This window comes from Manacus candei, unplaced genomic scaffold, assembly GCF_025592945.1.
Source record: "Manacus candei isolate 608988 ecotype Guabito, Panama unplaced genomic scaffold, ASM2559294v1 h1tg000007l, whole genome shotgun sequence".
Taxonomy (NCBI): Eukaryota; Metazoa; Chordata; class Aves; order Passeriformes; family Pipridae; genus Manacus; species Manacus candei.
In genome coordinates, this window is record NW_026138055.1 from 3197421 (window position 1) to 3217183 (window position 19763).

Consider the following 19763-nt stretch of genomic DNA (forward strand, 5'->3'; position numbering starts at 1 on the left):
CTTGAAAAGGTATGGATGTTCACACAGCAGCAAGCCTTCCAATAGGATTCCATTCCTTTAAATATTTTTAATGCAAGCTGGTTTTTGCCTGAGAACCTTTGGTTTGTGTAATCTGAGGAGCAAGACCTGAAGACCAAGCTGGCAGTGGAGGAGCAACTGCTCACCCAACCCCAGGTAACAGGCTCCAAAAGTCTCCCAGCGCCTGTTCCCGACCTCAGGGATGGATTACTGTGGCCTGCAAGGCTTCTTGCTGCAAAAAGCAGTGTCAATTTTAAGGGGAGGGATCCTGCCAGGGATCTCCTCCATGTGAGAGCTGGGCACGGGCACCCTGCCCATCACCCATGAACACACAGGGACGTTCCTGTACGAATGGCAGTGGATGCACTACAGCTCCTACCTGTGTCCCAAACATTCAGGTGATGGATGACTCCCCTTCTAAAGGACAGGTTACACACAGAACTAGCACAGCAAACAGCAAGCCTTGATGAAAAAAAAAAGCAAAATATGTAGATATTTTATTTTTTTTTTACACAGAACTAGCACAGCAAACAGCAAGCCTTGATGAAAAAAAAAAAAGCAAAACATGTAGACATTTTATTTTTTTTACCAAATGAACAGCATGGTTCCTTAAGTGACAGATTCCAACAAAAATCAAAGGATCAGAAAATTGGAACATTTCTTTATGACAGTACAATGAACTGAAAAAAACCAAAATTAAATTACAAATCTTCAGGCTAAGTATGTTTGCATCTGCTCGCGTTCTGCACTGGCTGGAAGTTGTCTGGTCAGGGAGTAAAACCTCACATCCACCCAAGTAAATCATTCCAAGGCAGGATACTACCAAAGTTCACACAACTTCCAGCTGGCTCAGAACAGAGGTGGAGGTTGTTCTTTCCCACTTCCAAAAGACACTGGTTATGCACACTCTGTATCACACTCATTTTTATACACAGAACATGAGCGCTGAAGAAAAAAAATCTACAAAAAATGTAAATTTGGTTTTGCCTCCACCAGGTGCTACACCTAAAAATTTATGTACAGAAAATGTGTTACAGTTCAAACACATCAGATAGAAAACAACCACAGTATGGGTACCAAAATCAAAACCTTCACCTACTGTCTCATTTTGTTTGAGTGTTCTCTAATTCACAGAGTCCTCAGTACAAACCTGGTATACACGTCAAAGACCTTGTACAGCCTTAGCTCAGCCCAGCAGCACAGCACTGTGAGAGCAGGGCTGTTTCACTGCACCTGGTCAGTGTTGGCACCACTGCTAGAACAAGATTTGACTGGAGTCAGCTTATCAGCTGGATACTTTTAAAAGGCCATTTATCTTCTACAGTTTGTGAAAGAAACTTTGCTATAAACATAGGCTTGCTTTGTTCAGTCAAAAACAGAACCTGCTCGGTCCCTTCTTAAAGCTCCTGCTAGAAACAGGTCAATGCAGCCTTTGCCAGGTCACCCTCACAGCTTGGCAAGCCCATGTCCACTTGGGGGATTTAATCTTAAAGCAGATCTTCCCATGTTTTACATTTATTTAATTCTAATGTGAAGATCTAAAGATTCATATTGCAGCTTATCAAACTTGTAAGAGAAAAAGTTACACTTTGTTGAGAATTCCTGTGTTTAGGTTAAGAACTTGATGGCAGGGCTTGAAAACAGTTTTCCAAAAAAGACCAGTTTATTTTGGTGGGTCTGTGTTAATTCCATATTTTTCCTTGAGAAGCTTAAGCTGTTCCTCTTTCTTCTTTGTGTCCATCTTTTGGAATGCCTGTAATTAGGAAAACAAAAGATGTGAGATGACAAGGAATCCCTCATCTTAGGACATGTTGTTTCCCAGTAACTGCAACCAACATCACTATGAAATCCATCACCATCACACACACGGCTCTGTTTGATTCTCGCCCTTGGAGAACATCACAGGGCCTTGGACACTGTCAGTGACGGGCACGACATCAGAACTGGAGACTTTTTACCCATAAACAAGATCTCACATCTGCTGCAGCTGTGCTGGTGTGAGGCCCCTGCTTCCTCTTCTCCAGACTACTTGCACCAGAAACATTTCTTTCACACCCTTGGTCCAAAGGTACTTTGTTTGGCACACAAATCCCCACGTAAAGATGAAACCTTGACCGTGTGTCCAATCCACTCCCTACAACAGTTGGGGTTTATTTCTTAAGAATACCCAAGCAACTGTCTTTACAAACTGATTTTGGGCTTGTTCTTTTGTGCTGGCTCTGTTCACAGGTAACTGAAACCCGCCTGGTGCACATACCCTGTTTGCGTTGTAGTAGAGAACCACGAGGTATCTGTTGCACACGTTGAACCCTGACAGGTGATCACAGGCGTTCTTGGCATCGAAGATGTCCTCGTACACCACATAGGCTGTTCCTCTGGTCTCAGGGGTGTTCCCACTGCAGAGCAACATCAGTTTTAACATTGAATAAAATGAACAAGAAATAGTTTTATTAGTCTAACATTTATTTATTTCACAGTGACTGAGATTAGATGAAGTAATGCGACTTCACTAAAAAACAATTTTTTATTTTTTCTAGATATTAAACTACATCCCTGCTTTCCACACCAAACAGTTCAGAGCCAGAGACAACAGGAGAGTGTGCTCTATTTTGCTCCTTAAGGAAAATGCACCTCCCCACAACAACTATCAGAAGCTTTTGTCAGGGTTGCCATGTATCTGGAAATGATTTAAGTCTTTATTACAGCAATTAGCTTGTTTTATTTAATATTACAAGACCTGGCTGTCAGTGGCTGTCTGGATCAGATGTGTCCCTAGGGTGGAAAAGGGCTCCTGGCACATCATGAAGTCAATTTAGGAGTCAGAACAGCCCTGCTGGTGAAAGCCCTCTGCAGAGCCACAGTCATCACCCAGTAGAGCACCAATTCCACTCCCTTCGCCCGAGGGATGAGACACATGGCTGGGCACATAACACTAATGAGCCCAGAGGGACCACAGAGTTTACAGATCCCAAAGGTTTCAACTAAAATACATTTATAGAGACTTAATAATCAGAACAACTGCCTCCAAGGTGCTTGTGAGAACTCCGGAGGACAACTAGCATGTCACATATCCACCCTGGGATGTGTACAAAGGTGGAGAATGGGATAAAAACTGCACAAGGCACAAAAGCCATTACAAAGGGGGATCGACCTTATGCCTTGTCTCGTGATGATGTTGGGATTTCTGTGGGAAACAACGTGAATTAGTAGTTCTGAGCAAACTGTTGGACACACCTGTCAGTGTGTCACTCTGATGGAAAGCTCCCAATATATCCCAATTCCTTATGTCCCACTGTCACACTGTTCTAGCCTATGTGTTTTCAGAAACCTTAAGTACTGGCTGTCCTTTATGCTCATTAGCAAAGAACTCCACCTGTTCAGCCCAGCAGTGTTTACGCTTCCCCTCGTTCCTTCAGCCATTCCCAGCCATGTCTGCTGCGCTTCCCTGTAGGAGAAGGGTCTGTCCAGCTGTACGTCCCAGCACAGCACCACCAGCACGTTCCCCCCCTCCTGGTCTGCTGAGGGCAACTCTGCCTGTAAAACTGACTTTGCTCTATACAATTAACAATCAAACAGGTTACCAGAGAAGCTGTGGATGTGCCATCCCTGGAAGGCCAGCTTGGATGGGGCCCTGAGCAACCTGGTCTAGTGGAAGATGCCCACGGCAGGGTGTTAGAACTAGATGGTCTTTAAGGTCTTTAAGGTCCCTTCCAACCCAAACCATCCTATGATTTTAATCACTACAGCTCTGAAACAAGCACTTCTATTTTAGGTTGTTATACTTGGTCTGTTTAAGCAGCATTGACAATTTAGGTATTTACATCCTACACAGTCAAAACAAATGTTAATTTCCCATCCCAGTCTCAGAGAATTGGGAAACAGAAAGCCATATAAATGACAAGGGTATGTTCTCCTCTAATCTGATCAGCAGCTTAATCAAGAACTCAGGAGGTGCTGCAGGCTATTTTGCCACCATTGATAAAAGCAGTACAATAAAGCCACCCCACATCAAATACAAACTACATTTCCTTTCTATGTGTGCATCTACTGAAATCTGTCTCACACTGTATTAAACACCAAGTTCTGTTTCCTCCCCTTCCTAAATATTCTTTTAGAAGGAGCAAAAAAAAAAAAAAATCCTTTTGTGAGTGTCCATACTCCAACCAGCCTTACTAGAGTCCTCAAAAGCTCTCCCTGAATTCCAGCTTCAGACAACTCTTTCTGACAGAAACTTAGTGGATCATGATACCACCCAGATGGAATGATGGTTTAATCCACAGCATCCAGGTTGGATGGGGCTTGGAGCACCCTGGTCTGGTGGAAGATGTCCCTGCCCATGGCACGAGGATTGTTGGAACATCATGATCCGTAAGGTCCCTTCCAACCCAAACCATTCTGATGACTCAGACAGCTCTCAGGATAACAGGCAACACCAGTGCTCATGTCTTCAGTATTTGAACCAGCAGTGAGAAGAACCTCAGAGCTGTTGCGGACATGTACAGTCTCCAGGCATTTATAAGCAAAGTCACAGTCACACCCCCACTATCCAGACCCTGTGTGGTGAGGACACCCTGTCTCTGACCCATAGGGGTTGCTGCTGGTGTTTGTTTCTAGTCCACAGGTCCAGCAGCAACATCAACATCTGTTTTCCCATTAATTATCTCATACTCATTAAACAGGAAAACTGTTCAGCTTCTGCCTTTCTTATTTTTAGCTCCAGTGAAGGTAAAAGCTCAGTTGTATTTGAGACTCAAGAGAACAAGTCTCATATTTTACCAACTTCCCCAAATTCACATCAAATTTAAGCTTCTTCCCCCCGCCTCCCAGCAATATAATTTTCTAACAAATTCACTTAAGAGCATCATCACATCCCTCTCTGGCACTCAGGGCACTGAGCCCTTCCAGCTGTGGATCCCAGCTGTCACCCCCTGAGGTGAGAACACCGGCACTGGAGCACGTGGAGCCCTTCACGTCCCAAAGGAGAACAAAACACTTACACTCTGATCTGCCGGATGGGGCCGTACTTCCCGAAGATGTCGTACATCTCCTCGGCCGTGATCTTGTACGGCAGGTTCCTGATGTACAGGATCCGGTTCACCTCCGGGGGGAGCCGGATCTGAGAGGGAAAAGACACGGGGACTGTCAGATCCGGGGCACGTACCACAAGCCTTAAACTCGGCACCTTACGGGCTAAACCGTGAAATGGGATTGGAAGGGGCCTTAAAGATCACCCTGTCCCACCCTCCTGCCGCGTTCCCGTCAGACCAGCGGGATGCCTGGAGCGGGATGGGCTCCTTTCCCCAGGAGCGGGGCCGGAGCCCAGGGCGGGCGGGGCGGGGCAGCGCAGCGCACTCACGTTGGCTCGTTTGGCCGCTTGCATCGCCATGGCTGCGGGCGGAAAGCGGGGGCCTTGGCCTGGGGCAGGAACAGCGGCGGGGAAGGAGCCCGGGAACAGGAACACCAGCCGGGATCGTGAACGCTGGGCGGGAGACCCGGATGTATCCCGGCGTGCACCGCGCTCCCCGCACGGACCGGAGCTGTCCCGGCGTGCACCGCGCTCCCCTCACCGACCGGATGTGTCCCGGCGTGCACCGCGCTCCCTCAGGGACCGGAGCTGTCCCGGCGTGCACCGCGCTCCCCGCACGGACCGGATGTGTCCCGGCGTGCACCGCGCTCCCTCACGGACCGGAGCTGTCCCGGCGCGCACCGCGCTCCCCTCTCGGACCGGAGCTGTCCCGGCGCGCACCGCTCAGCCCCGGCCCCGCCCTCGGCCCTGAGGGAGTGGAGATCCCCGCACCGCGTGCGCCTTCAGTTCACGGCAACAGAACTGCAACACGAACCTCTTTTTAATAAACGCCTCCTGTTATCTTTTACCCCTCCTCGCCACCTTTTCAATAAACGCCTCCCGTAATCCTCTGCCCCTCCTCACCGCCCACAATAAGCGATCCCGGTTTGGAGCAGAAAGCGGCAGGATCTCTGCAGTGCAACACCCGCCGTGACCCTGTCACCCAGCACAGCTACAGCAGGGGCCCTTTCTTGAAGCAAACGGGCACTTCGATGACGATTTTGCCGGTGTTCTTGTTTTCCTCCATAACCCTGTGTGCCTCTGCGATCTTGTGCAGGGGGTAAACGCTGTCCACGAGCGGCTGGAGCCGCGGGGAAGCCCCTCCGGAAAAATAGGGCAGCGCTTCCTCTGTGAAGGCTCTCACCAGCCGCTCCTTATACTGCGGGAAAAGAGCGTTTTGAAGGTTATTTCCAGCCATTTCACTCACTGAGGTGTCTCTAAGCACGGCGTACAAAGTGTGCGCAGCCCGCAAGGAGTCACTTCCTGACACTGTCACGGTGAAATGGACATAATAAACACATGACTGGTCTAAATTACAAACAAGAAGAAAACTTTTAGATTTATTACATTTTAATTGAATGAAATTCTCCAAAACAGGTGGTGTAAGCTCAGTGCAGAACCATTTAAATTCAAACTGATAGTTTTTGAGAATATACATATATATATATACATATATAGAGATATATGTATGTCTTAAACCATCTACCCTGGGGCTCTGCACTGCCTGTCTTTTATTGTCAAACCTGAGAATTTTCCACATAAAGTGATTTTCTTCTTGGTAATTGGGCATCCAAATGGCCTTGCTTTCTACTTCGAAAAATTACCTGATAGAAGTTTTTATTTACCTCTCCTCAGACTCGATCAAATTGCCTGATCGCTCAAGTTCTGTTCTTTTTTAGGCCAAATCTTTAAATTATGGTACTTGTGAAATACATTCAGAAGTCCTGGGTATCATTCCTCTGATTCAGGGAGGGATTTGATAAAAATAGAAAGGGGACATTATAACTTAATTATAACTTAATTTTTCAAAGTATGTAATGACGGTTCAAGTGGGACTTTTTTTTTGCAAGAAGGTGTTTAACACTAGTTTTAAAAGAAAACTATCATCGATTTTACAGTCAAACTGCACAGACTGTTGATAGCCATTACTTGCCTCCTTGTCTCGTGACCGTAATAGACTCGTGTGGATGCTGGCTCTTTTGGAGAGCAGCCTTGCTAGCAAATCCCCATGGACTTCACCTCCACTCAGTAGTCCATAAAGAATCCACCGGCCATCAGTACTCAGACAGTTGAGATTCTTCTCCCAGTATGAGCCACCAACACAATCTAAAATAATATCCACTCCAGAACCTTAAGTAGAATCAGGAGAGATTTCAGCAATGTAGTTGAGCTGCATTAAAGGCTGGGATAATCTCAGGGAAAACTACAGCCTTGTTCTTTATAGGTACAGAATCAACCCTGCAATTCTCATTTAATTCTTTCTACTGAAATTAGGAATTGTCACAAGGAATTATAGAATTGGGCCCCCAAAAAATTTTCTAGCAGTGTGAGAACCCAGCGTGGTGAGGCACTGGCACAGGTTGCCCAGAGAAGCTGTAGATACCCTACCCCTGGAAGTGCTCAAGGCCAGGTTGGATGGGGCTTGGGAGCACCCTGGTCTAGTGGAAGGTGTCCCTGCCCATGGCAGGGGCTTGGAACAAGATGATCTTTAAGGTTCCTTCCAACCTAAATCCTTCTGTGATTCCGTGGTGATTCTTACAAAGACAAGTGTGAGGACTTGGTCCCACAGTTCTTTGTGGAGGGAACAATAATGTGGCACGATATTTACGCCCCAAATGAACACAGATAAAGAGAGCCCATGCAGAAAACAGCACAATTAAAGTAAGGAAAGGCACATTCTGAGCTGAACAGTGTGGGAGGTACAAACTCCTCCCCAGCTGTCACAGGCTCTTTCACAGAGAGGTTCTTACCTTGGGTGAACTCCAAGACTTTTTCACTAAAATCTTCTTTCTTGTAGTTGAACCCTGCAGCTGCTCCAGCGTTTGCTGTTGCTTTCAGTTTCTCTTGAGTTCCTGCTGTCACGATGGGAATTGCTTTTGCCAGTCTCACCAGCTGAATGGCTGCCATGCCAACTCCGCTGGCTCCAGCATGGATCAGCACTGTCTCACCCTCCTGTATTTTACCTGAAGGAGGACATAAGGGAAGAGTGGTCACCCTTTGGGCATCACCTTTGGATTAAAACATGAACAGCATGGAAAATACTGAAGAGGGGGCTGAAAGAGATGCCCTTGTGGGCTTTGTTTACATCTTCATATCTTTCATAAGAGAAACAAACCCAGGACTAACAGAGGTCACAGCGTGCTGACAGAACTTCATTTTACCAGTTTCAGTGGAATGACTTTATCTTGGCCCTGTCCAGTTCTGGGCATCTGTGACGGAGATGCTTAAGTGAGTGCAATCAGCCTTTTTATTCCACCAATAAAAAACACTGCTGGAGGATGTTCATACTGAAAAATCAGGCACTCAACAATGGAGAAACATCCAGAGTGCTGGGTAATGTTAAGGACCAGTTCTACCAATTATCTATCACTTGCTCTAACGCATTAATTTAAAGTGATCTGGAAGTGATCCCCAGGAAACAACACTGCTTGAAGCAAGTCTACAAGAAAGTTATTTGTTTGGAACTTCTGTTCTTTACTGGAACTTCTAGGTGCTACTGCTGAAGAAGGTAGGAGAAGGATATTTCTCACCTGAGGAAAACCCTGGCAAGTGCTACTGTAGTGCCTTGGCAGTGTATTTTCAAAGTGAAGAGTGTGAGCTTCTGACTGTTTTGAATCAGCTCAGAGGGGATTTTACTTACAATTAATGTCTCTGTGAAACAAGGTACAAGGAGATATTGCCTATTGTAGGTCCAAAGGCAATTAGTGAGAAAGTTCATTATATGGGCATGCTTGCAAGTGAAGTCAAATCCTTAGAAATAGGATGACTTTTCAGCTGTTTGGAGAACATGGAAGTTATTTGAGGGTTTAGACTTAATGAAAGGTGTCCCTGCCCATGGCAGGGGGATTGCACTAGATGATCTTTAAAGTCCCTTCCAACCCAAACCATTCAGTGATTCAAGCTGAGAAACATAAATGAAAAGAAAACTGAGCATCTTTCCATATCCTTCCTTGTAAATATGCAATCAACAGGGTAAGTTATGAGTGAGGAGAGGTGGTCAAGATTTCAGGATTTGTGTCTGGCATACCAAATTCTGACCCACGGGAATGAAGTGACAGAGGAAAGGCAAACAGCATTCAGATGGAGGCAACAAAGAAAGGATTTCATAACAGAAAGGAATATCAGCTGTTTGGGGATAGATGGGCAAATACACCTCTCACCTACAAAATGCAGCAGCTGAAATGCTGTTAACCAGGCTTCGGGAATGGCTGCAGCCTGGATAAAAGTCATATCTTTGGGGATTGGCATCAGGTGGCCCTCAGGAACTGTAACGTACTGTGCCTGACCTCCTCCGGAGAGCAGAGCCATCACTGCATCGCCGACCTTCCACCGGCCCCTGCAGCCAGGGCCCAGCCCAGCCACACTCCCAGCTGCTTCTAAGCCTAAAATATCACTTGCTCCTTCCGGGGGAGGGTACTTCCCTCTCCTCTAAAATAAAAGAAAAGAGAGGGCAAGGAAGGAAAAGCAACACCTCATTGACTTTAATGAATTGCAATATTCCATTCGCACGTCTCTAACCTACATTCCTATCTATTTAATCCTGATTTTGCACTGTGCAAATGTTCCAGTAATTTGAGGATCTTCTCTCCTCTGGAAAAACTTCTTGTTTCCTAAGTATGTTCTTAAAATAAGAATAAATTCATTTTTTTGTGAGTCTCCTTTTTCCAGGCCAGTCTCCACTGAGGAGGTACTATGGTCCCCAGTTGCAGAGCATGGCTTGCAGATCAAACTTAATAATTTAAATGTGATTTTCTCCCACTGGGACTGGGCCAGTGAAACATTTCCTGTTCATCTCAAATGTCCAGAGAAGTGTCTAAGCATCTAGAAAGACTAGTGCTCTGGTTTTACATGTTTTCTTGAAAGGCAGTTGCCTTTCCACACCAGCCCAGCACTGCAGTGACCCAGATAAAAACATTTATCTGCTGAATCAACAGACATCTCTTCTTTCGCCCCTATGAAATCTCCCATCCAAATGCTCCTGACTTCCAACCTCTTTTAACTCTTCTGATCTGTCAAGATCTCAGATAGGGGCTTGAAAAATCAGTGTTATTTTCAGCTGCATAAATCTGCTTAACGTATACATACCTGGAGTAAATCTGCCCTATTCAGAGCACTGGCAGAGACCTTCACAAGAACTTCTCCTTGTCCTGGACTTGGTTTCATCACTTCTTTCATATAGAGATTTTCTGGGCCTCCTGGGCAATCAAAATAAGCTGCAAACATTTTCTCTAAAAAAAAAAAAAAAAACAAAACCAAAAACCAAACCCAAACTGAAATAAAACTGGCATGAATACAGGCACACTTACATGCAGTGAGAAAATCTCAGTGATGAAAGATGACAAAAGATTTTAAAAATTCCTATTTATTTCCCTTGCCTCACCATTTGATTCCAGTGTGCCTGACTTGCTCTGGTAGAGGGTCCCACTGCTGCAAGAGTCTTTCAGGTAACTCCTTGGTCACTGTTCCTGGGTTCCTTTTGGCACCAGCAGCTGTTGAGATGGGCTGCGATGTCAAGCCTCTGCCTGCCTGGCAAAATTAAATCTGCAAGAGGCTCCCTCCCCTCTGCTCCCTGATGCTGGGTGGAAGGAGATGAGAAGAGGGAACCACAATGGGAACAACTGTGTTACTTCCTGAGAGCTGGTACTTTACTGAATGCAGCACCGGGTGGGCTGCTGGCTAGAGCCTCTTCAAGCAACCAGCACTGTGTGACAGACCACCCTGACAGACCACCCTGCCCTCTGTAAAAATCACTTGCATGATGATATCTGTACAGGAAAAGCTAAGTGCGTACCTAATTGTTTGTGGTAAGACTGCAAATGCAGAATGACAAACAACTTGAAACCCCAGGAATGTCAATCCCCACGGGGTGGTGCTCTACGGCTATTTTACAGTGAATAAACACTCCCAATTATTTCAATACAATGTAATTTAAAGGCTTTTCTTTCTGAGGCTGGCTGTCTATTCATTGTTGTCAGCTGAACCATTTAATCCAGTCCCACAAAATTTGTCTGTATCAGCTAAAAAATTCAGTGGGAAGCTCACCTGATACCACCCTGTAAGAGATGCCTCTGCTCTTTTAATTGTGTCCAAATTTTAGTCAATTAAAAATAAGATGTGAAAGAAGCTTTTTTCCTTCTTCCGTCGGAGTTCACTAACTTGCAGTTTTATAAATCGTTGCCTTTGTTGACAGAATCAGGCCCACAAAAATGTAAAAAAAAAAAAAAAAGAGAGAGAGAGAGAGAGAAGAAGAGGATCTGAATATCTACATTTCTCTGAAACCCGTTTCCAGCCAAGTGTAACAACTTCAAACCGTCAGATCTGCCAGCAATGGCCCCCAGCAATAACTTTAAGAGCACAATTTGTTACTCACCTTTTTCCTGTGAATAAGGAAGGACAATCTCTGCACCGGAACAAATCCAACCTGCCCTCGGGAACAGAGTCCGATCCCGGTTCCTCCTCTCTGAGCTCTGCCCTTGCCATCAGCTACTCCCCTGCGGGTCAAGGGGTGGAACGGGGCGAGGTTGTCTTTTACTTTGGAGGGAAAGACATGAGTAGAGTCAGAACTATTAGTACAACTCACTGTTGTTTCTACTCACTGACCTGGATTATTGCACGGATTGAGACAGAAACCCCGGCAGAGATCCACCGCTCCCCCAGCACCCAGGGGGGTTTGGCCTGATGCCCGTGCTGGGCGGGAGGAGTGTCACGGTGTGTGCTCGAGCAGGGCAGGAGCGACTGCTCTGATTTCGGAACTCTGTCTCAGGCTCGATTTACTCCACTGGTATTGGGGGCACGGGAGCCTGAGAGCCCTTATGCCATAGACCCCCTGGGCTCTGTTGCCGGGAGACAGCAGCGTTCAGAGCTCGCTGGTTCATGTCCATCAGCCCCGTGCATTCCTACCTGGTTTAGAATCACAGAATCATTCAGGCTGGAAAAGCCTGATGACATCTCCTTGAGCTTTGCTGTTTCCCCCAGAAAGAGAAGGATCAGATCATGCCTATCTCTGTGTCCTGGTCACCAGCTATTGAGTTGTCAGGGAATAAAACTGACACTTCAGGCTATTTAAAAATGATAAATCGTGTGTGTGTCTGTGTGTAGGATTTTTTTCTGTGGATTTTTTTCATATTAATAATGAAATTTTTTGAGTCAAGCTTTTAAACTTTTCTTTGAAACTAAACAAATTTAGAATCAAGTATAGCTAAAAATTCTTTTGTTCTCATGTGACTCAATTAGCTAATAATTTCTTTACTTCTGCAGATGAAAAGATCATGAAGCCTGTTGTTCTTGAGAATGCCCTTCTTTGATGTCCTGTAGTACACACGATCTGATTCAGTCCCAGTACTGACATTGTCTCTCCTTCCTCATTCTCACAGAACTTTGCAATCTACTGCAGTTTAAAATAAATGACTTTCTGTAGCAGTCGGTGGCAATGCAAATTGACATGTTAAAAATGTATTTTATTTGTAATATTCGAAGATGTACTGGGCAGTCTGAAAATGTGTTAATGTGACAGTTTCCTTCATCCCTTGGATCTGTGGTGCTCTGCATCACTGTAATGCCATTAGAGAACTTACTTTGCTTAGTGAGAATAATAATTATCTTATCTGGAAACAGGCTAAAAGGCAATGTTAGAAAGTTTAAGCAGACTATCTTAAGCCAAATATTGAAGACATCACTACATCACTTTCAATTCAGTTAAGAAACTTAGATGCATAGAGTTGTCCTTTTATGAACAGTGAGCCCTCAAGTGTTCTTGGAAAAATCCCTGAAAAAAACTCAGAAGCTGGAAAGTTGTAAAGCAGCGGTTTGTTGTTTAAATTGGATAATGTTTCAAACTTCTAAGCTTTATTTCCTCATGAGCAGTCCTGAAGTTGATGAAGTCCAAGTTTTCTTCTGATTCAGCTATCTTTCTCTCTAGTCTGCTGTAATAACACAAGGAAAAAATAAATAATTTTTTAAAAATTATAAAAATCATATGCAGAATTGCTGTAATGGAGATGCTTTTTTCTAACTTCAAATCCCTCTCAGACTATGTGATGCTTAAATGAAGACTGTGTTATTTTTAACTGAAAATTAAAAATACTAACACCTATATTCATGAGATAATATCAGTTCTAAAGAATAAACACTGAACACTTTCAATAATTTTCAGAAATCTCTTGTAATATGCAAAGAAAAGTTACTTTGTTTTCTTTTCTCAAAGAAATCATCCAGGACAGCCAGAATAAACTCCAGAAAATACATAGTCAAACTCACTGCAAATCTAGCTCCAGAAAAACTTAGACATTACATTAGCCTTTGCTTAGGAGCAGTGGTCAGTTATGGATGACTATTTGCAAGACCAAATAACGTGTGGATATCATTACAGGATTTTGCAAGTGTTGGCATTTTTTTGCAATCTTCCAGCTTTACACTTTTTGCCTTTCTCCCGTAGCATTAAAAAATGCTCATATATCAACTATGATATGGCTCCTGAATATATTACTGAGCCAGATCAGACTTGGGGATAAATAACACAATGGCACCTTTTGGATCTGCTCCAGCTCTGTGTGTAGTCCTGCAGAAAATACTAGGATAGAGCTAGCCCAACGCTGGCTTAAAATGTAAAGCCCAGTCCTTAGATTTAGTAAGTCCCATTCCCCAGGGCTCAGCACTGGGACCTGCTCTGTTTAATGTCTTTATCAACAGTCTGGGCGAGGGGATTGAGTTTGCCTTCGGTAGGTTCACAGGCAACACCAAGTTGGGTGGGTGTGTTGATCTGCTGGAGGGTAGGAAGGCTCTGCAGAGGGATCTAGACAGACCAGATCAATGGGCTGAGGCCATTGTGTGAGGTTCAGTAAGCTGAAGTGCCTGGTCCTGCACTTGGGTTACAACAACCCCCTGCAGCACCACAGGCTGGGGGCAGAGATGTTGGAAAGATGCCCAGTGGAAAAGGACCTGGGGGTGCTGATCAACAGCAGCTGAACATGAGCCAGGTGGCCAAGAGGGCCAAAGGTCAAGTGGCTTGTATCAGGAATAGTGTGGCCAGAAGCACTAGGGAAGTGATTGTCCCCCTGTCCCTGGCACTGATGAGGCCTCACCTTGAATCCTATGTCCAGTTCTGGGTTCCTCAATTCAGAAAGGACACTGAGGTGCTGGAGCGAGTCCAGAGAAGGGCAACAGAGCTGGGGAAGGGTCTGGAGCACAAGTCTGATGAGGAGCAGCTGAGGGAACTATGGGTGTTTAGCCTGGAGGAAAGGAGGCTCAGGGGTGACCTTATTGCTCTCTACAACTACCTGAAAGGAGGTTGTAACCAGGTTGGGACCGGTCTCTTCTCCCAAGTTACAAGCTATAGCGCAAGAGAAAATGGCCTCGGGTTGTGCCAGGGGAGGTTTACATTGAATATTAGGAATAATTTCTTCACCAAAAGGGTTGTCAAGCACTGGAACGGGCTGCCCAGGGCAGTGGTGGAGTCACCATCCCTGGCAGTATTAAAAGATGTGGCACTGAGGGATGTGGTTTAGTGATGGGCTTGGCAGTGGTGGGTCAATGGTTGGACTCAGTGACCTTTAGGTCTTTTTTAACCTAAATGATTCTCTAGTTCTGTGATTCTGGGCACAAACAGAGCTATGTTGTTGGATAGAAGAAGGGGCTTGTTTCATGTGCTGCATCAGTGTTAGTAACTCAGCAACTAAAGGTGGTTTCACTGGCATTGTTTCTCCAGAACTGGGCAGAAAATACTTTTCTATTAATTGCTGGTATTGAATCTGCATCTGAGGAAGGCTTAGGTTAAGCCAAGTTTGTGTGCCAACTTCTTCATGTTTCATATCTGCATTGATTTCAACAGAGCATGACTGCAGCACCTTTGTGCCTCTCCACCCTTTGTTTCATATCTTCCTTGGAACAATACACCAGGCTCCCTCATTGTTCCTGATCCTAAGGTGTGCAGACAGTTTGTCCTTGGTGAATGTTAGCCACCTGTCACGTGAGAAGGGGCAGAAATGAAGGATTTTCTGTCCCACCTGTATTAATATATTTTTTGTCCATTAGTGTCCCCCTCCTGGGAGTTCAAAGCCTTTAAAGTCCGAAAACAGTCAGTCAGTGTCTCCTTAGGGGGAGACCCTTCGCTTGACAGATTCACTGAGATGGACAGGACTTTTGATACCCTATTTATGGGGACTGCACTTAATAGCAATGGAGAACCTTCTCAGCAAGTTTCTCCTACAAGTTATTCTGCTGTTGGCGAGACTACCAGCACCGAGAAAAAAACCAAAACCAAATGGACTAACTCTTAGCAGCTCACAAAATAACTTTAATTAATATAGGATTCATGTCATCAGTGATAACATTTAACTGCAAAGTTCCACTTAACTAATAAAACCCAAACCAGAAGCACGCTCTCCAAAAACAACACAACTCACAAGCAATAGATCACTACAACACCTCAATACAAAATTCAAGCAACCCCCCTCCACAACAGACCAGTTTACAAAGACTAGGACAAAATCTAAACACACTCACTAACACAAAGCAAAGAGGAAAGAATATAGCTGCTTCTCGCTAGCACACACTAAGACCAAGAAATACACACTGTAAGGCAAATCACGTACAGCAAGTCGGAGTCCGCGATCTAGGGCGATAAAATACAATATAGCAAAAAAAAAAAGAAGGTAAAATATATACACAGTAGTCTATAAGGTATAGGGAAGGAAGCAAAGTACAATTAGTAAAGGTGAAAGCAAAGTAAAATATAAAAATGGTTGGTTGCCCCGCAGCATTCTGAAGAGCGGAAGGAGAAAAGGCAGCCTGTCAGTTACCCCCCCAGAAATGACGGAACTTCTCCCCCAGTTTTGCTCCTGTCCAGTTGTGGGAAATGACTGAGCTGTAGATAGCTTAGGCCTTGAATTCGAGCAGTTACAGCTACGAGGTTGTAAAGGAATGTAAACATTGAAGATGAGAAAGCAGGAAAGGAAGAAGAACTGCAGTAAATAACAGGTGTTGTTTTGACAGTTGCCAGCATGTGAAGGAATGCTGATGACCTATTAGAAAAGGAGCTTAGGCGTGTGAACAAGAACACTTAACCAATGAGATATGGTATATTTGTGCACGGACAGAAGAAAAAGATTATAAAACTAAGCCTTCTGTAAATAAAGTGTTCACTGCCTGTCAACTGACTGAGTGTGCGTTTTTTCGGCCACTGCATCCAATCTCTTTTTGTACTTTTTTCCTTAGGCAGTTTGAGTGACTATAGTCAATAAACTAATTTTCAGGGTGATAGACAGATGACATAGGCCTGAGTTCACATCAGGTAGGATGTTGGCGAAGAAAGGCCGTACTATCTCCATACCATTCCATCCTTCCTTGATCCTATCAGTCTGTTGCTGGGAAGTCTTCCCTAGGTGTTGGGGTTTTTCTGAAAGCCCTCAGGAGTCTCTTTGTCCCTTTTGGTGTAGCCTTATCACCTTACAGCGGGTTTCTGGGTCTTTCCCATAACTGCTCAGGACTGTCAGTGTGGCCTTAAATTGGTCTGTCACCTTACAGCCAATGCATGCACTCCTTCTTGCTGAACATTCTTTTCCAGTATTCCCCCCATGTGACCCCACAGGTGGTCCCTTCTAGACTTAACCATTCTGTAATTCTGTGACTGTATCAGGGAGTGCCTATTAGCTTTTTTATCATATGATATGATATGATAGGATATGAGAAGAAGTGCTGTTATTCTGCTCTTTGTAAGCTGCTGGATAATGAAAACAGATAAGCTATATCTATAATAGCAATTTTAAGGTTCCAGGGAGCAGTTCTGAGTACAGTCAGAACAGTCCAGGTAGAGTTGTGACCTGGGCCAGCAAGCACTTTGTTTTTGGCAATTACTTTGCTTTTTGGCAGTTCCAGAGTACAGACTGTGAAGTTAGAATGGCCCAGGACAGCTCCCCAAGGGCAGCCTGTACAGCCACTGTTTCAGGGTTATAGTATGGGCACGGCACATTCCATACCAGCAGGTCTCAGTGACAGAGAATGGACCTACATCCATCTGCTTTACTGGCAGAATCCTTGAACTCAGAGTGCTTAAAAAGGACTCCTTGAAAATGGCGCTTAAATGGCATCTTTCTTCCAAAAATCAAAGGTGTGAAATTAGCAATCAACCTTGTGAGTCAGCCAGGCTGTACCCCAGCACTGGGCTCTGGGGCTGAAAGAACAAGTGTGTTTAGTAGAGTGCTGTGCTCCCTGCCATTATCACTGCTTTGTGCTCTGCATTCCCAGAGTTTCTACCTCTGCTGTCTCTTCCCAGGATGCTCTTGATCTCTTACATTAAAGCCAAAGTTTGATGCACAGACTTGTCTTTCCTTTATGCCAGTGATAGCTGTGTTTTCCACACACTTTGTGCTGACAAGACTGTCACTCAGCAAAGCCTGCAGTTGATTCATTTTCCTTCTGTTCTGTAAAAAGATAGATGTATAAGTGTTCATTTCCCTTCCCCTTTATATGGGAAACCATATTTTTCTTCATGTGGAGTTCAGGAATTTCAGCAGAAATAATGCTAGGCCTTACATAAGCAATATAACAAAATAAAAATCACAAAAACAAGAGGGCAGCAGAACTGACCAGCAGGAAAATGGTCATGTTTCTCAGGAAGGCCATAAAAGTCCAGTTATATTTTTATAGGGTAAATATTCCTGAGTTCTGATTTTCCTCATGTTTAATTTACTTCCTACCGAGGAAACAGTCCACGATGAAAACACTAAGAAATGAGATAAAACTTGCTACAAACAGCAGATCAGAGCAGAAAAAGGGCTTTAGGGGTGGTTTTTTGGCCAGGTTTGACCCAAAACAAAAATTATTTTCTTTTTAAATGGTCAGCAAAAACACAGTGTGGGAAAATGACTGAGGGAAAGTTAGAGAAAACTGGGAAAAATTTGGACGCTACAGTTTTATTCATATTCTAACAGAAGTTATAACATTGAGGAAATTTTAGGCTGAAATGCAGTTGTTATGTCCAGCGTGGAATGTGGTTTGCATGCTTGGAATCAATTCTGTGATAGTTCCCCAGGCAACACACTTTGCAGCCTGAAGGACATGCTAAAGAGGGATGAAACAGAGGGTGAGGCAGAGAGAAGACACCTTGGCCAGGCTCTGTTGTATCCCTGCAGGAATGGGAACTGGATGGTACCACATAGCTAGCTGATAAATCAAAGAACAGCTGTGTGGGAAAATAACCAGGGGTAAAATTAAAGAAAACTGGAAAGTTACATTTTAACAGACAAAACTTGTGATCAGCGTGCATATAATACATGCTGAGGAGGGATGAAAGGGAGGATGGAGTGGACTGGAAAGTTACAGACACAGTTATAACAGTATGGAAATTATAGTGGGAAATGGGGTTGCTATTCCCTGGATGGAATGCAGTCAGCATGCCTGACTTCCTCCACACAATAGATGCTGAGGGGGGAATGAAACATTGGGTGGAGCACAGACACCGTGGCCGGGCTCTGTTGAAATCCTTGCAGAGAAGGGAACTTGGTGGTACTTTTTAGCTGATAAGCTGCATATCATCTGTCAGATGAGGGAGATAGGAGAAGATGTGTTGCTGTTGGCAAAATCACTCTCCTCAGATGTAACACTGGCACAAATCTCTATCCCAAAGTTAGCTCAGATGTGATACTGTCCACACCTCCATCCCAAAGTTAGCTGCCCCCGAGATATGACCATGCCTCACTGAACATGATGTATGACTAAAGTCGCTGAAGGTCCACCTAAACCTAAAGAAATATTATAAAAGTAAGTTAGAAATGGGAAGAAATTTATTTTGTGAAAGCAAATATCAGGACTGTTGGCTAAATCAAAATGCAGTAAAAGATCCATTTAGAGTTTTGTGCGAAACAGGAAATTCAGATTTCTGGGGAGAGTTTTAAAAAAAAAGTCACGAAATCTAGCCCTGCAACCAAGCCATCTGCCCTGAGCAACCCACAAATTTCTGAAATTGGACCATATGTGATCAAAAATATTGGTCAACATCAGATGTTGTTTAACCTGTCGTGGTCTCTCAGACAAGTTGAATTGAAGGAAAATAATGTTTCTACAATCCAACCAGTTTGTTCACCATTCCTGAGGACCTCTTACGCAGGATGGCAGCATGGCTGCATACATGAACACTCTTTCCCCAAAAGTGAGCAAAAAGAGATGTGCCTGGCATCTTGGGAACAGGACTGGGAGTTCAAAATAGCATAGACTCTGAGGGATTAATGAACAAACTAGTCATGATAACTAGTGAGATCAACAAATTGAATCACCCTCTGCAATCTTTCCTTTTGGATCTGGGAACAAACCAATAGCTTTTACCCTCAGTAGGAGGGTGAAAAAACCACCAACTGATCATAGATGCACCTGTGGACAAATGTTTCTTTGTTTTATCCAAGCTCAGCTGTGGATGCAATCAATGACAGCCACAATTATAAGGGAAGGTGAAGAAGGTATCTTACCCACTGGAATTCTGGAAGTAATTTGGGATGATGTGATTGAGTTTGAAGAAAAATTCCAGTCCTGGTGGTATTTAGTCAGTTTTACCTATGATGCCATCGACAGCACAGCCACAGCTTTTGTGTTAACTGTACACATTGCTCGGGTATATATTATATACCCTACCACTGTGTCAGGGTTAAATCACAACAGATCATACTCTATCCCTGGAGCGTGGGGTATGGGC

The 19763-nt window shown here is 44.4% G+C and overlaps 2 protein-coding genes across 9 annotated transcripts; both read right to left on the reverse strand.

The window, feature by feature from the left end:
- Positions 1-562: 562 nt before the first annotated feature.
- On the reverse strand, positions 563-5606 carry SF3B6 (splicing factor 3b subunit 6). The gene is made up of 4 exons (XM_051810872.1): positions 5375-5606; positions 5016-5134; positions 2276-2414; positions 563-1771 (listed from the first exon to the last, which is right to left on the reverse strand). The coding sequence occupies exons 1-4, from the start codon at positions 5402-5404 to the stop codon at positions 1682-1684; spliced, it is 378 nt and encodes a 125-aa protein (XP_051666832.1). The 5' UTR covers positions 5405-5606; the 3' UTR covers positions 563-1681.
- A 191-nt stretch (positions 5607-5797) lies between these two features.
- Positions 5798-11674, reverse strand: TP53I3 (tumor protein p53 inducible protein 3). Of its 8 annotated transcripts, none has more exons than XR_007908211.1 (9): positions 11454-11667; positions 11126-11261; positions 10464-10572; positions 10169-10311; positions 9244-9511; positions 7834-8046; positions 7017-7213; positions 5948-6242; positions 5798-5845 (listed from the first exon to the last, which is right to left on the reverse strand). XR_007908211.1 is itself a non-coding variant. In XM_051810563.1 (7 exons), exons 3-7 carry the CDS (start codon positions 10304-10306, stop codon positions 6036-6038), a joined length of 1023 nt encoding a protein of 340 aa, XP_051666523.1. In that variant the 5' UTR covers positions 10307-10311; positions 11126-11261; positions 11454-11665; the 3' UTR covers positions 5876-6035. The 8 variants fall into 8 exon arrangements, 1 of the variants encoding a protein (XP_051666523.1); XR_007908213.1 differs by having other exon boundaries at positions 10169-10278; positions 10464-10658; XR_007908210.1 differs by having other exon boundaries at positions 10464-10658.
- Positions 11675-19763: the final 8089 nt, after the last annotated feature.